Below are 15,363 nucleotides of genomic sequence, written 5' to 3' on the forward strand. Positions count from 1 at the left end.
AGATTCCAGGCAGGAGCGAGGGTTCCAGAGGCCGTAATCATTTATGGGAGGGCTCGCTGAGCTCATGCGGGTGACCAGGCACTTCAGGAAGAGAGTGTAAAAGGAGAGGAGCAGAGAGTGGGAGCAAAATCCTAGAGAAACACAGGAGAAGCAGCTCACAATGGGCACACGCTAGCTTTTGCTTTGTGGAGCTCTGCTTTCTTCACGGAGACTCGGGGTGGTGCAAATGGTCACCATGCTCAGCTGCTAAGCAATAGGTTGGAGGTTCAAGTCTACCCAGAGCTACCTCCCAAAAGAGCCTGGCTGTCAAAGGAACACACTGTAACGGACAGTCTTGCTTAATAGACCCATTTGAAATGTGGGTGAGACAGTAGAGAAAAATGTCATAGCAATGCAAATTTGCACTGAAACAGTTAAGGCGTAAGAGGTATTGTTGATGAAATTTCGCCTCTGCTGACTCAAAGGAAAAGCAATCAAACTAACAAAAACACGTGTGTGTCGCCGCGAAGGTGAGCGAGACAGAAGAAAGGACAAGTGTGAACGGGAGAAACTGCTGAGAACGGGTAGATCTGAGTACAGGACATAGAAGCGTCCCTTGTGGATTTGGAACTTTTTTTCTTCTACATTTTTATACGTTTAACACTATCTCCTGTGTGCTGCCCCCACCCACCCCCAAAATAACAAAAATGAACCCCAACAAAAGGAAACTATAGGTCTGCACAGAATGAGAAGCATCCGACCTGAGATGGGGCGAATGGGGACAAGGAACGGTGGCACGGCCCAGGGCTGCCTGCTGCTCCACTGCTGGGCAGGGCCAGGCGGCTGTGCCCTGGGAAAAGCACCGGGGCGGGAGTTGGCCGAAAGACCACACCACCACCATCGGGGGGAGGGAATAACAACAGCGGCTAGCAGGAGGCGGCCTGGGTGGCGAATCAGCTCGCTTCATCTTTACAGCTAGTATCGTCACCATCCCCACTTGTGGAACGTGAGGATAAGAGATGCTGTGCGCTTGTCCAGACCGACAGCGGACGGGTTTCCAAGTTGCTGTGCTTGACACGCCAACGACATCTCTGTTAACACAGCTCTGTGCCTTCCTGTCTCCCTTGAGCCCGCAGACTTGGTTCCCAAATGCATGGCTTCCTACGGAGAGCCTTTAACCAACACAAGTGTGTCTGGGCCCCAAATCTGCCCGGGCAAAGCACGTGCTGCGGCTTCAGCGTCAGTCTGCTCTGACGGGGTGAAACTGTTGTCCTCTAGTTCATGTGCAGAAATACCTCTAGGGCTCTGATTTGTCCACACTCTTGGAACCTAAACCAGCCATTCCACACCCAATGTCCACGATGAGATGGAACCAACTGGAACCTATGTTTAACCCTCAGGTCACCATTTCAAACCAATCACACTATGATTTAGGGAACCTATTCTTTCTTTGGAACCTTCTAGGCTCCTCTCTGGTTTGACGTCAAAATTCGTTTCTCCTCAGCCACCCGAAGATCACCCTATGCAGTGCCACCCCACCTACCCTCACCCTAATGCCAAGAATCTCCAACGGATTCTTCTTCACTGTATTCTTGTCATCCAAATGTTTTGCTTCTGTCTTTCAAGTTCGTTCTGGTACACTTTCATCTGGCCAGTGAGTAGACTTATTTCTCAGCTCTAGAACTGGCATGAAAGTGTCCCACCTCCATCTCCTAACTCACTCTCTTAATTGTATTATCTTTCTCAAGTAGAAGATTGTCCCACAGTAAACAGGAGAATCTCCTGGAAGCAGACAGCTCTCAACGACTGGGTTGATCTGCAGATGACCAATGGCCTACAGGTTGGCGGTTCAAACCCACACCCATGGCACTGCGGAAGAAAGGCCAGGTGACCTGCTGCCATAAAGACTACAGCCCAGAAAATCCTATAGAGCAGTTCGATTCTATAACCCACGATTGCTGAGAGTGGATATTAAATCCACGGCAGGGGGGTTGACTTTCTGGTTTGATATCTAGTTAAGTAGACAGAAGAGGAGAACACTGTATCTCAAGCAAATGTGCACGTTTCTCTTGTGGATCAGTCTGGCGAATCTCTACAGCCTATGGTGGCAGGACTCTGGGGCAGAACGCAGCACCAGGCTCTGCTTAATCCCCAGGCAGCCTCACCTCGCATCCCGGAGACACCTCCAGCTGTATCTGACCACTGTCGGGGCAAGAGAACAAAAGACAGCAAGTGAAATTCAAAGTGAATGCTTCAGTGTAACGCATACAAGCAGACTGTTGCTATTCAAATGTCAACATACTTCAGTGCAGCATCGCGCAATTCTAAAGCGTCCGCTGATTCCACGGGATAAAGGTTGACAACGCTTCTGTCTGCAATATCTGGGCTTAACCTAACGAGTATAAAGAATAACAGGTAAGAGTAAATTTATTAATGAACTCTAGTGCTTGGGTCAGATTGCATTGACAATGTTAGTACATAAAACTTTCAGGAACCCGCTCTCTTGGGCTCTTGTCAGTTCCCCCTCTCCTCTCCGGTCCTCTCTCCCCCTGTCCCCCTTCCCCTCCCTCTCTCTCCTGCCCTCTGGTCTCCCATCTCCACGTGGACTGAGATTGGGAGGGGCTGTTTGTTTATATTTTCACAGGCAAAGGAGATGGGTGGATTTCTCTTCAGCCAGCAAGGCCCAGAAGAAAGGAGGGCAGCTGATGTGTGACCTGACCCTGTCCTGCTACTGAAGTTAGTCAAGAAGACCTCACCGATAGCCGAGAATGGCGATCACTGACTGCCGAGATATTTCTTCCATTGCTGATGCTGTCTAAGGGACACTCTGGACTCTATCATGACTGAACATTTTATACAATAGTGACTGGACTATTACAACACACTGTTCTTTTGCTGAAAGATCAAGATTTAGGACTTGTCAATGCTAAAATGGGATTGGAATTTAACTGATTTTTTTTATAATTCATCCATATAGTAAGACGTTGCACGTTGGGATTTGATCAGAAAACAGTTGCAAGGGCTTAAGGGAAACATTTCCTTAGATGTGATGTAGCTAAAAGGATATTTTCTATATATTCAAGGGTGGGTTTAAGCTACGGCATTCCACCAGCTGAGGTAATTAAACAAATGGCGGATGGCATAGAAAGAGGCTGGCTCCCACGCACGTGGCTTAAAAGCGTTTCACAGAGCTTAAGTTCCAGTCTGACTGTTTTGCTCAGCATCATAATTTTGATGCTTGCTGTCACGTGTTGCTTCTATAGAAAGCTAAGGCGCGTGAAGGAGAATGAGACGACCTCCATGGCACTTTTGAAGTTCGTGCATAAAGCAAATACTGTGGGGAGCAAAGAAAGGGAAGAGAGTGTTTAAGGACGAATCCTTTATTCTTTCGCAAAGAAGCCTGGCAGGCTAGGTCTCTAGAGGTGGCAGGGACCTTCACCCTTGTGAGTTGTAGGTAAGTCCTAATCACGTTCTCATGATATTGTTCCCCACTTTACCCTGCTATATGGTGCTGATCTGAGGTTGTCTCTTACAAGCACACAGCTGATTGCTGTGTGGCCCGCAGCTTTAACTACAGAAGCAGACGTTCCTATTGGCTCCATTTCTTCTGCTGCGGCATCCAATCCCTCTTGTACCCTCCTCCAACAGCAGATGGCCTTAGGGGGCTTTTATCCCCCATGCCTGAATTCAAAATGTTTATCAAAAGCCTGGATTTTTGGCTATATTAATTGGATCATGAAGTTTTGCCTTGACAGCCTTCAATGTCTAGAAAATAACCATGTCACCCATGTGGCTCTTTTGAATTTTATATATGGAACAAAAGGGGGAGTTGTGGGTAATAGAAAGAGTTCTCCCCAGTCCTCTCCCCAAAATACATGTTAGACTTGGGACACCGCTTGCAGCTAATGGTAAATGATGGTCAAGTTACTCCCTGAAGGCAGTCAGCTGCCAGACTACCTTCTGGGCCCACCACAGGTAGGGCCCACTCCCTGCTGTTAAAGACAATGGGCTACTTCTTCCTAAAGGCTTGCAACCATTTGCCAGGTCCCTGTAGGTGGGGTTTACACCCTACTGATAATGGTTTCTATGGAGATCCAGAGAACAGGTCAAACCTGCTCAGTGACATCCAAAGTTAGGCTGCCATCCTGAATCTAGGATCCGCCCTTCTTGTCACATGTGTACCCCAATCCCTCCTCTTCCTACTGCACGGATACTCCTAGATTGTCCGCTTCTCACTGCTGTATAACCTACAGTGCAACCCCTTCCTGTGATGTATGTCTTTACTTGTAGTTAGTGGGCTTGCATGCCCCCCTAAAGTATATAAGCCTGGGTTAGCAATGAAGATTCCTCCTTGGCCTCTCATCGGTTCCCCCTCTCCTCTCCAGTCCTCATTCCCCTGTTCCCTTTCCCCTTTTCCTCCATCTCCTCCCCCTCTCTCCTGCCCTCTGGTCTCCCATCACCATGTGGACCACCAGGCGGGGCTGAGGTGAGCAGGCTACCATGAAAAAAAACCCCAAAACTTCCAGGAACCCTTATGACTAAGTGGTGAGAATTTATGCCAATTTTCGCACCACATGGTATTTTTCTACCACATGCCAAAAAATCAATTCCCATCTGCTGTTGGAAGCAAACAGTTGGAGGTTCACGTCTACTGGGAGCTACCTCACAAAAAAGGCCTGACAGGTGGCTGTCAGCGAAACATGCTATTCTACAACAGGAGTTTCTGACAAAGAAATTAGGTATCTCAGACTACTTTGTATCCGAGAACTTTGCTCATCTACAGAAGCAGGTAACGTTTCGAAAGGTAAGACATGGTATATTCCTCCGGGGGTATTTCATTTTAATAGGCAGAACTCTTTAATATCTACAACATCATTCCCGTAAACTTAAGAATCCCTAAGCAACTCAATATACAATTGATATTTCTGACACTGTCTCGCATATCGATTTTGAATTTCTGCAATTTCAAGAGGTGGGCTGTTTTTTGTTTCAAGACGCATACACTCAGGAAAGGAGCCCTGTTGGCGCAGTGGGTGAGGGGTGGAGCTGCTGACTGCTAAGTCAGCAGTTTGAATCCAGCACAGGAGAAGGATGAGGCTGCTGCTCATCACAGGAAGATGTGCACTCTCAGAAACGCTGCACAGTTACTACGTGTGCGGCTGACCCAAGGCCACGGAAGTGGGTTTGGTTTCTCCGGTTTTATATCAAACCAGATTTCCTTACAATTCATAAAAAAGTTATAGAGCTATTTGAAAGTGTCAGGACTGGTTCTCATTATACATTACTACTGAAAATGCTGTAAAACAGACTATCAAAACCCCTTAAGAGATAAAAGACACACACACGAGAAAAAGGCAAAACTAGACAGAAACAAACTGATGATAATGTCTGATGTTGAGGTTCTATAAAACACAGGGCTCTAAAATTGAATCCAAAAGTAAAAAGACAATTTAGAAGTATAATTTAGAGGTAAAACAAAACCCTGTCTCTATGAAATATGAGGTAAGGGGAAAATCCAATGTGTATGCAAACATTTTCATTACTAATATTCAGTCCCAAAACAGGTGACGTGCTCACTCTTTATAAAGAGCAAAATTCAGACCCTTGCTTTTCCACTCTTACAGTGGCTCACAGAAACATGAATATAAAATTAGAACTGTCCATCTGTAATAATTATTTCAGCACAAACAAGGATCTAAGGCAGCCGAAGGTGTGGATTATCTTATTAGGGAGGAAGCGAAGTCCATGTAAACTTTTACAACATAATATAATTTCAAAACAGCACTCATAAAGATGCAAATCTGAAGTCACTTGGAAGGTGACTCAGGGCTGTTGTGCTCCCAAGGTGAAACACACCTACTATCCCAACCCTCTCAACCATGGTAGCAACCTTGGGCTCAGGCCTTTCAAAGCTAGGCAGGAACCACCCACTTCTCCTGAAGCCTGATGCAACCGAGGCAGGAGAGAGGAGTCCTGCCTTGCTTTCTGTCAGTGGCTTTCTAATGGATTCTGACGGATTCCCATGCCTCTGCTACGTGCACCTGGAGGCCCTGGGGCAAATGGTGAATGCACTTGGTCTTGCTCGTTAAAAGGTTAGGGATCTGAGTCCACCCAGAGGGGCCTGAGAACAAAGGCCTGGTGACCTACTTCTGAAACTCGGCTTTAGTGCCCATCCACTCTGACACCCATAAGCCTGGAGCTGACTCCGTGGCATCAGGGGACCTCCACCCCACGCTCTTAAGTCAGCCATACTTATAAATAACTGCTCAAGGCAAGCTCCAGCTAGTGATAGTTCAAGTTTTCAGGGTGCCAGGACAAGGGCTTGTTTACTTTATACCCCCCCCAAGGTGCCCGCTGACCATCTTCCTGCTCTCTGAGCACTCAATGAATGTCTACAGAATGGAAACGCGTTCAAGTCAGTAGCTGGAGTTTTTCAGCCATGGGTGCTGGGCCTCACTCTGCCGCAAGGGTGGCTGGGTGCTCACCCTGACACCATGAGCCTCACAGCCCAAGAATCCAGCTGGGCTTGCTGTGGTGTCCATGCCACGGTCACCACCTTCCTAAGGACATTCCAAGACTCCCAAGAAGGCTACCGGGATATGCCTTGGCTCCATGCCTCTGACAGTAAGGTAGTTATTCATTCCTGGCTGATGCATGCTTGGCTGATGATTGAAAAGTTGAAGGTTTGTGCCCACTCAGAGGAACCTTGGAAGAAAGGCCTGGTGATCTATTTTCAAAAAACCCCACAATTCTAATCTGACACACACGAGGAAGGGTTGATTCCACAGTAAATTAGTCATTGTATGCTACAAGATACACTGCCCACAGGAAGTGCATTGTCCTTAGCTGATACTAAAGATCATATTCCCTGCATCCAGTATCTGTTATTGGTGAAGCCCAGGCCAAAGAGAGAGATTATCCTGGAACCTACATCGTTGGGCTAATGCACACTTTCTGTATTAGGCACAGCCAGATATAAAGATGGTAGTACTTGATATACCAATTCTTTGGTCCCTGACACTTTTATAAATCAAGGGTGCTGAGGTTGACCAATATAAAACCTGTACTTTTATTACATCTGATTTCTAAGAATTATACCAAAAATTTCTATTGGAATTTTGGTGGGGCAGAGGAGAATGAGTATTAATTATTTCTAAAAGTTCAGTTCTTAGGGGAACAGGCAATTAAAAGCATGCCTGTTTGGCTTTTTAGTGAGGAGACTGCACTCAAATTGTGTGTATAAATATTTTGAAATCTGAGCTGATGGGCCCAATGTGTGAGGGTGCAGGATTTATCCTTGGGACCCAGGCCCAGGAAAACACACCGACCTGTCGGGATCCTGCAGCAGATCCACGGCTTCTCTCAGCTGCTCGATCATTGCTATGTCCATGCCCTGGGCTTTGGATGAATTTACTCTGCAACACAAAGCCAAACACAGGATGAGAGCAATCAGGAGAGCAATATATAATATATAATATCCATGCTCCTAAAACACAGCCAACGCATCACTGGTAGTACAGGCCATGACTCAAAAGCCACATGAGTTACTTAATTGGGCCAGCCTGGCCGATAATCACATGTGGGGCTAATTGAAAGGCGGAGGGATAAATGGGTGGTGAAGCCTCGCCTTTCTAGTTCTCGGGTCTCTTGCTTTGTGATGGTTGCACTGGGTGCAGCTGCCTTAGCAGTTCCCTGCTTCAGCTTGCAAGATTGACTTCCTACAAGACATCCCCAAGGAGAAGCCACATGGACCTATCCTGATGCAGCCCTGGGTGCTGGAGCAGCCGTGTGGAGACCCCTGCTAGTGCTGAGATGCTTGTTCGTTCACTGACTCAGCTTTCCCCCTGCAGTCGGCATCATTGCCTCTGTTTTGTGAGGTGGAGGACTTTGTGGACTGGTGCTGGGTTAAAGGGTTAATGTTGGACTTGTGGGCTTGGGCAGCATTGGGTTGGGATGTTTTCATGATGCTCACTTTCTTTACATCAAACTCTCTCTTATACCTGAGTTGCTGTGGATTTGTTTCTCCAAAGTACCCAGACTAACACACCACACGGCAGTGTACTGATTTAAAGGGCAATCGATGTTTGATCGTGTTAACTGCTCCCCACAGAGGTGCTGGCGGTCCGGGGTAGAGTTCTTGGTTTCTACAGGGAGACTCAGTGCGATCCCAGGCCCACGTCCCTCAAGCACAGCCACCGCCCACCTGTCAGGGGATCTTGTCTGTTGCTGTCTGTGACGCTGAAGTGGGTCCACCAAGATGGGCTAGGAAGAAACGCCTGGCAATCTACTGCAAGAAACCAGGCAAGGCGATCCCTACGATCAGTGGTCTGGCTCAGAATAAGTCAGGGGGATGGCACGGGACCACCCAGCGGTTTGCTTTGTTGTGCATGGGGCCACCACAGGTCAGAGACCAACGCTCTAGCCGCTGCCTAAGACAAGTACCGCTTTCCACTGAACTTTCCAGCAAGGTGGCCCATCACGAGGGGAAGAAACCCTACAAAGCGCAAGGGCAGATCGACGTTGACATTCCAGAGTCGAGACAACACAAAATCTTAGGGAGCAGAAATCGGCTCTACGCTACCAGCTAAAAGCAAACACTCACTGCCATTGAGTCAGTGCTGATTCAGTCAACGCCTGTGACTTTCTGAGACTGGAACCATTTCCAAGAGTCAACAGCCCAGTCTTTCTCCCTCGGAGCTGCTGCTGGTTTCAAACTGCCCACCAGGAGGATGGCAGTCCGACATGTAACCACTACCCCACCAGGTCTCCTCTGACCGGGGAAAGTCCCCAGGACATTCCACCAGCCAACAGATCATGCACACTGTCCCTTGTAAGTCTTGCCAAGCAAGACTTTAGGGGCTGGAGTATGGCGGATGTCAACGTGGGTTGCAATCTTGGCCTCGCCCTTCTCTGCCCTTGGGGAAAGAGAAGTCCCTCGGTGCCTCAGTTTCCCGCCTGTGGAATGGGGGCGAGAAGAGAACTCCCGCACAGGAGCATGAAGGCCAGTATTCCACGAGTGGTGCCACCATCATCGCCATCAGAACTGCGTGCAGAGCAGGAAGCAGCGATGGCGTTCTCGGACTTCCCTTCACATTAAAGAAGGGGAGAGAATTCCACGGGTCTCAGGAGGAATCTAGAATGTCCAGTAAAGAAATTCTACCGGCTTTCAAGCTCAAGTCAAAGAGCACCAAGGACCAAGGAGGACGTTAAGCCCTGGCCCTCCTCTTGCCGAGGACATTAAGCGTCAGCCATGCGAAGACCGCAGCTGACCAACGCTGTAAAAAAAATAGCCCGCCCAAAGCTAGCGCTGAGAGCCTGGTCATGACCGTGAGCTTCCCGGGGCTGGAGGCTGGTGGGGGCCTGTACTCACAGTCCTTCTGGCGGCCAGGGGCTGTCCTCTTCTATCCTCAGTAGTTCCTCGCAGTCTTCTGCCCGGCCCTGGGGACGGGAACACACGGGACTGCTGAGAACCACAGCTCGTGGGCAGTCAGAAACTGCGCCGGGCCCGGGTTAGCACAGACTCAGAGGGGTTACATTTAACGGCACCTCCTATTGTCTTTAGACTGGACTGGGGCTCAGATTATTCCATGGGCTGGTCAGTCGCGCATGCTCCCTCCTGTTCTGACAGGTGTGTGTGCGTGCTCAGGAGGGGTGTGTGCGTGCTCAGGAGGGGTGTGTGCTTGCACGTGCAGGAAGAGCCTTTTTGTGTACTGAAGAGGGGTGTGTGTGTGTTGTGTATGAGAGAGCGAGAGAGATACCTCTGTGTGTGTGAGAGAGAGACAGAGAGACAGAGAGGCAGAGGCGGGGTGCATGTGTGAACAGAGGTCTGTGTGTCCGAAGAGAGGTGTGTTAGACAGAGATGGACGTGCACTGAGGAGGGGTAGGTGTGGCTATGGCTGTACAGAAGGATGTGTGTGTGTGTGTGTGTGTGTGTGTGTGCGCGCGAATGTGCGTGTCAGAGCGAGAGTGGCAGGGTGCGTGTATGAACAGAAGTCTGTGTGTCCGAGGAGAGGTGTGTTACAGAGGACGTGTGCTGAGAAGGGCAGGTGTGGGTGTGGGTATGCAGAAGGATCGGTGTGTGAATGTACTGAGGAAGGGAGTGGGCCAGTGAGGCGGGTCTGCACATGTGTGAGGGGGAAAGGTGTGTGTATTGAGAAGGGATGTGTGTAGCACTGGGTGTGTCGGAGGAGAGGTGGGCTGGTGTGTTGTGGACAAGTATGTGCTGCAGTATGAGGGGAGGTGTGTGCTCCCTGCAGGGAGGCGGGGTGTCTGGGAGTGGGCGGGTGCATGTTTAGGAGGTTATGGTCATGCTGTGCAGTGGATTACAAACGGGGTGCTTACTAGGAGGTCAGCAAACTGAGTCCACCCACTGCTGCAGGGGTGAAAGAGGAGGCTTTCCACCCCCTCAGGGTTACACCCTCAGAAACCCCAAGGGGCAGTTCTACTCTGTTCTTACGGGATCAGCATTGAATCGATGGCAGTGGGGCTTTGTGTTTGAGGAGAAGTGTGTGTCTGGGGGGCGAGGGGGGGGGACCCTCTTTTCAAGGAGGAAGGTGGGTGTTTCTGTACTAAGACTGTCTGTCCATACTGAAAAGGGCTTTGCCTATGTGTAAGTACGGGCACTAAGAAGGGGTGTGTGTATGCACTGCGGACACAGGCACACTGACAAGGTGTGTGTGTGTTGACAAGGTGTGTGTGCCGTGAGGAAGGGCGGGTGGTGGTGAGATGATAGAAGAGCATACACACCAATGGAGAAGGCCTCACATCGCATCGAACCGTGTCCATGTGCTCAACAGTCGCGTGCACGGAGCTGCTCACTGCACTCCTTTCCCAAAAGGAGGCGAGCAGTTGGTGGGTGTTTTTAGAAAGGCGGGTCCCCCACGCGGCTTCCCTACATGTCCCTCCACCTCCATCCCGGGCACAGGAAGATGCCGCTTGCACTCAATGACAGAACGGAAGCCACCCTCCCTGACCGGGCGCGCACTTTCCGGCAAGGAAGGAAAGCTGACCAAAGGCCAGTGCTCCGTGTCAAGGTTCAGGCACATCCTCAGCTGACGTGAGGGCCAGCCGGTTCTCCAGATGTGTCACCAAGGGCAGGTCCTTTCCTGGGCAGGTGGCTGGCTGCGCAGCACGGGCTCTGGCGAGGAAAGCACTGGGTGCATTGTCTACATGACTGCACGTGTGGTACTGGGGACATCTGACACACGAATAGCCGTGTCAGTCTCAGAAGGATGCGCTGTTTGTCCGTGGAGGAGTGTAGCCTACCAGAAACAACGGAAGGCAGCTCATTTCTTCCTGATGGCCTTCGCTACTGGGCTCTAGGCATTCCCTTCCAGCTCAAAGGAGGCAACCAGATAAGCCATCTATTTTATTTGGAAGGCAAAGTGAGACTGACGGGTGTTTGGTTCCTTTCAATCTGAGACAACTGGAATTGTAAGAATAAACCAAACCCAAAGCCAACCGGCTGCCACCAGGCTGGTTCTGATTCGTGGCCACCCTGCAGAACAGAGAACTGTGGCTGTGGTCTTGGAGACTACAATTCTTGATGGGAACAGAAAGTCTCATCTCCCTCCCACAGACTGGCTGGTGGTTTCAAACTACTGACCTTGACGTTAGCACAACCACCCATGACCCACTATGCCAGGAATACAAGGCACTGATTCATTCAACGGTTCATGAAAGAGGGGGGAGAGGGGAGGGAGGGGGAAAAATGAGGAGCTGATACCAGGGGCTTAGGTGGAGAGCAAATGTTTTGAGAATGATGAGGGCCATGAATGTACAAATGCGCTTTACGCAATTGATGCATGGATGGATTGTGATAAGCGTGGTATGAGCCCCTACGAAAACGATGAAAACAAAAGAGAGAGAAACCACACAGCACCTGAAGGTCAAGGGACTGCACGATACCACACACCTGCTGGCATTTGGGGACATGCTTAGACTGTCAACGCGGGGGATGGCAAGGTCCTGAAACTCAACACAGAGCTTTGCTTGTAACCCACTGCAGAGTCAGGTGACGGCTACTTTCGTAAGAAAGTGTCTGTCTGGGGAAGCGGGCCTGTTGCCATGGTTTCAGCAGAACTTTGGGACTAAGCTGGACTGAGCAGAAAAGGTCTGCAAATACTCCGTCCAAGAACAGCCATGAAAACAGTCTAATCCCGCTGCCCGTGGGAGCTGATGGGCATCTTGCTGGCAGCGAACAAGGACCACACTACCTATAGATCTCCTCCCAGGAACGGTTGCCCAGGACGTCTTGAGAAGGATGTGGATCGGTGTCCGTTTGAGTCTTTCTGGGTGGTCAATGGCACGGCACGCCGACTGTTCATTATAAATGGAAATGACACAGAACAGCATGTGCGGCGGGAACCAACAAACCGACAAAAAGGTCACCGTTTACGCTGACCTTTGAGAAGGCATTCCGATGTCAGCTGATATTCACGGTACTGGGTTCTCACCGTCATTGAGTCCTTGCTAACACACAGCAGCCTCCGGTGGGTTTCTGAGGCTGTAACTGTTTACAGGAGTAGAAAGCCCAGCCTCTCTCCTGCGGAGCTGCCGGTGGTTTTGAACAGACAACCATGAGACTGCAGCCCCACACATAACCTGTACTACACCCGAGCTCCATAAGGTAACGGACTGGTGCCCTTGAACTTAGCTTTTAAGGCTTCAAACATTAGAAGATGAGTAATGACTCAGGTGATCCCCAACTTGCCTTAATGTAGTTCATGAATTCAGAACTGAGGACATCTGCTCCTTCAATAAACTGGTCACTCTCTTCTCCTACGTTGTCGCCGTCGCCCAACAGGGAAGGCTCCAGTGGAAATTCCTGAGGAAATTCTCCTGTAAGTAAGAGACAGTCTTAACGGCTTGAAGGTAAACAAGCGGCCATCTAGCTCAGAAGCAACGAAGCCCACATGGAAGAAGCACACCAGCCTGTGTGATCACGAGGTGTCAAAGGGATCAGTTATCAGGCATCAAAGAACAAAAAATCATATCATTGTGTGCTCACCTCTCTGATACAATCACTGAAGACAAATGGGTGCATAAGCAAATGTGGTGAAGAAAGCTGATAGTGCCCGGCTATCAAAAGATGTAGCGCCTGGGGTCTTAAAGGCTTGAAGATAAACAAGCGGTCATCTAGCTCAGCAGCAACAAAGCCCACATGGAAGAAGCACACCAGCCTATGCGATCACGAGGTGTCGAAGGGACCAGGTAGGTATAAGGCATCATCAGAACAAAAAATCATATCATAGTGAATGATGGGGGGAGTGCGGAGTGGAGACCCAAAGCCCATTTGTAGGCCACTGGAGATCCCCTTGCAGAAGGGTCTCATGTAGGAAACGAGCCAGTTCAGCCTGACACCTGCGTCCCTGGGCATTTGGACAGAACCATCACTCCCCATGGCAGCAGGGAAAGCACCAGTACATGCTTAGCGCCCCTGTGGACGGGCCAGGTGCTGCGAAGAGTCCCTGTGTCCAGGTAGTAATGGGCTGAACTAATTAGTACACATGCCCCTCTGTCAATAACATTTTGGAGAATGAAGTCGTGATTAATGAATAAGGGAGGGGGCGGCTTCTGTTCAGTTTCTAGTAAGGGTATGCCTAATAACGTCCTTCAAGGTAGTAAGACAATTGTAAAACGTTGTTGTTAGGAAGTATTCCATGTACTCATTGATAACGATATTGATCCCATATTATTATATGTTCGTGAGGCCCTCGTGGCATTGTTGCTCAGCAAGGGATTGCCAACCACAGGGTTGGTGAGTCAAACCCACCAGTCACCGCATAGGAGAAAGAGGAGACTCTTTTGCTCCGATACAGATCGATAGTCTTGGAAACCAACCCGAGACGGGTCGCTGTCAGTTGGAACTGAATTGATGGCAGTGTGTGGGGGCTGACTCTGTGTTGAAAGTTTATAATAAACATTACTAAGTACTCTGGATGGCGTGGCACAGAAAGAGGTCCATGGGGAGTGGGGTGCAGCAGTCGATACCATGAGTCACCTCACTGGTTGACACCAATCCGCTACACTACTGCAAATTGGGCTGCTCTCTGCGGACTTGTAGGGAGAAGGCCTGGGCGTTCTACTCCCGTAAACATGCACAGTCTCGGACATCCTGGGGTTCTCGCGACAAGTCAACACGGACACGACGGCTGTGAGAGCAAGAGCCAGCAGACTGGGAGCCCTGCGGGTGGGCGCAGCGGGTTACAAGCTGGGCTGGGAGCCACAAGACCAGCAGGTTGAGCACCCCAACTGCCCCCAGAGCCTTGGAGACCCACTGGGGCAGCCCCCCACTGTCCTATCGGGTGGCTCTCGGGCAGAATGGGCTCCGTGGCAGTGAGCTGTTTGTATTGTTGCTGTTTAGCCTGAGCCAGCTGACTGCTTACTTCTAGAACAGAGGGAATACAAAGCACTGGACAAATGATACGATTTTTATTTTCAGCAATTTGCCTGAAACACTACCTCTGTCACACATAACATTACAACGTTTACCTGATCAAGACAGTGACGGAGTTTTACTTTTGATAAAGTTATGTTTTTATATAAAACCCCAAACTCATTGCCACGGAGTCAACACCAACTCACGGGCCTCTCCCAGGACAGGGCGGAGCGGCCCCCAGAGTTCCTGAAGTCAAGGTCTTACAGAACAGGCTCTGACTCCTCTCCCCTGCGGCCCAGCGAGTGGGACGGAACCCCTGACCTATCGGTTAGCGGCCAAGCACTGAGTCACTGAGTCATCAGGGCTCCTGGACAGAGTTGCCATTCTTACATGAGGATGGACAGTGCATGGTGCCATCAGCTACTCAGGGGAGCACAAATGCGAAATGGAAAATGCTGAAACTTCAAAACTAAAACGCAACTTCTAAAAGCCAACAGCCAATCTTGGCTTTATACACTGAGTTTATATATTCAATGGCTCTCCTCTTTCCAAGACGGGCATCCTCAAATCTATTATCATTTCCAGAGTAACGCAAAGTACTAGGAAGTCTATCATTTCTGAAAGTACCAGGGAGATCATTTCCGGTTCCTTATTATAGGAGTCTCAGTCACAAAAAGTAAGCATTAACAGTTAGCATTTTTTCTGAAAACTCACTGAGCAGACAGTAGAAATGGACACACTGCCTCTGCGATCATGTGATAATATAACCCAGTGAGGGCTGCTTAGCAAGTATAAAACATGAGGATATGCAGAGTACAGCAATAGACATAGACCACTTTACTGATGATTTACCCACACATTTGGAACTACGAAAGACCTTTGAAATCACTGCTCTAACCATTTCTTTGTAAAGGTTAAAGAATCAAGGTTAGGGGGCTTGTCCCTGAACAGCAACAACAAACGCCCAACTCCCTGCCACGGTGTCAACTCGGACTCAGAGCGTG

At 49.5% G+C, this 15,363-nt stretch overlaps 1 protein-coding gene across 1 annotated transcript in view; it reads right to left on the reverse strand.

The window, feature by feature from the left end:
* The window catches only part of LRCH1 (leucine rich repeats and calponin homology domain containing 1), a 157,589-nt gene that overhangs the window by 47,028 nt on the left and 95,198 nt on the right, over positions 1–15,363 (reverse strand). The window contains exons 9-13 of the mRNA XM_045289058.1: positions 12,692–12,819; positions 9,350–9,417; positions 7,308–7,394; positions 2,282–2,371; positions 2,145–2,181 (exon numbers count right to left, since the gene is read on the reverse strand). Of these exons, the coding sequence (XP_045144993.1) occupies positions 2,145–2,181; positions 2,282–2,371; positions 7,308–7,394; positions 9,350–9,417; positions 12,692–12,819 (410 nt within the window). The remainder of the gene's footprint in view (positions 1–2,144; positions 2,182–2,281; positions 2,372–7,307; positions 7,395–9,349; positions 9,418–12,691; positions 12,820–15,363) is intronic.

Source organism: Echinops telfairi, unplaced genomic scaffold (assembly GCF_000313985.2).
Source record: "Echinops telfairi isolate 266 unplaced genomic scaffold, ASM31398v2 ScPeMD7_24;HRSCAF=84, whole genome shotgun sequence".
Lineage (NCBI taxonomy): Eukaryota > Metazoa > Chordata > Mammalia > Afrosoricida > Tenrecidae > Echinops > Echinops telfairi.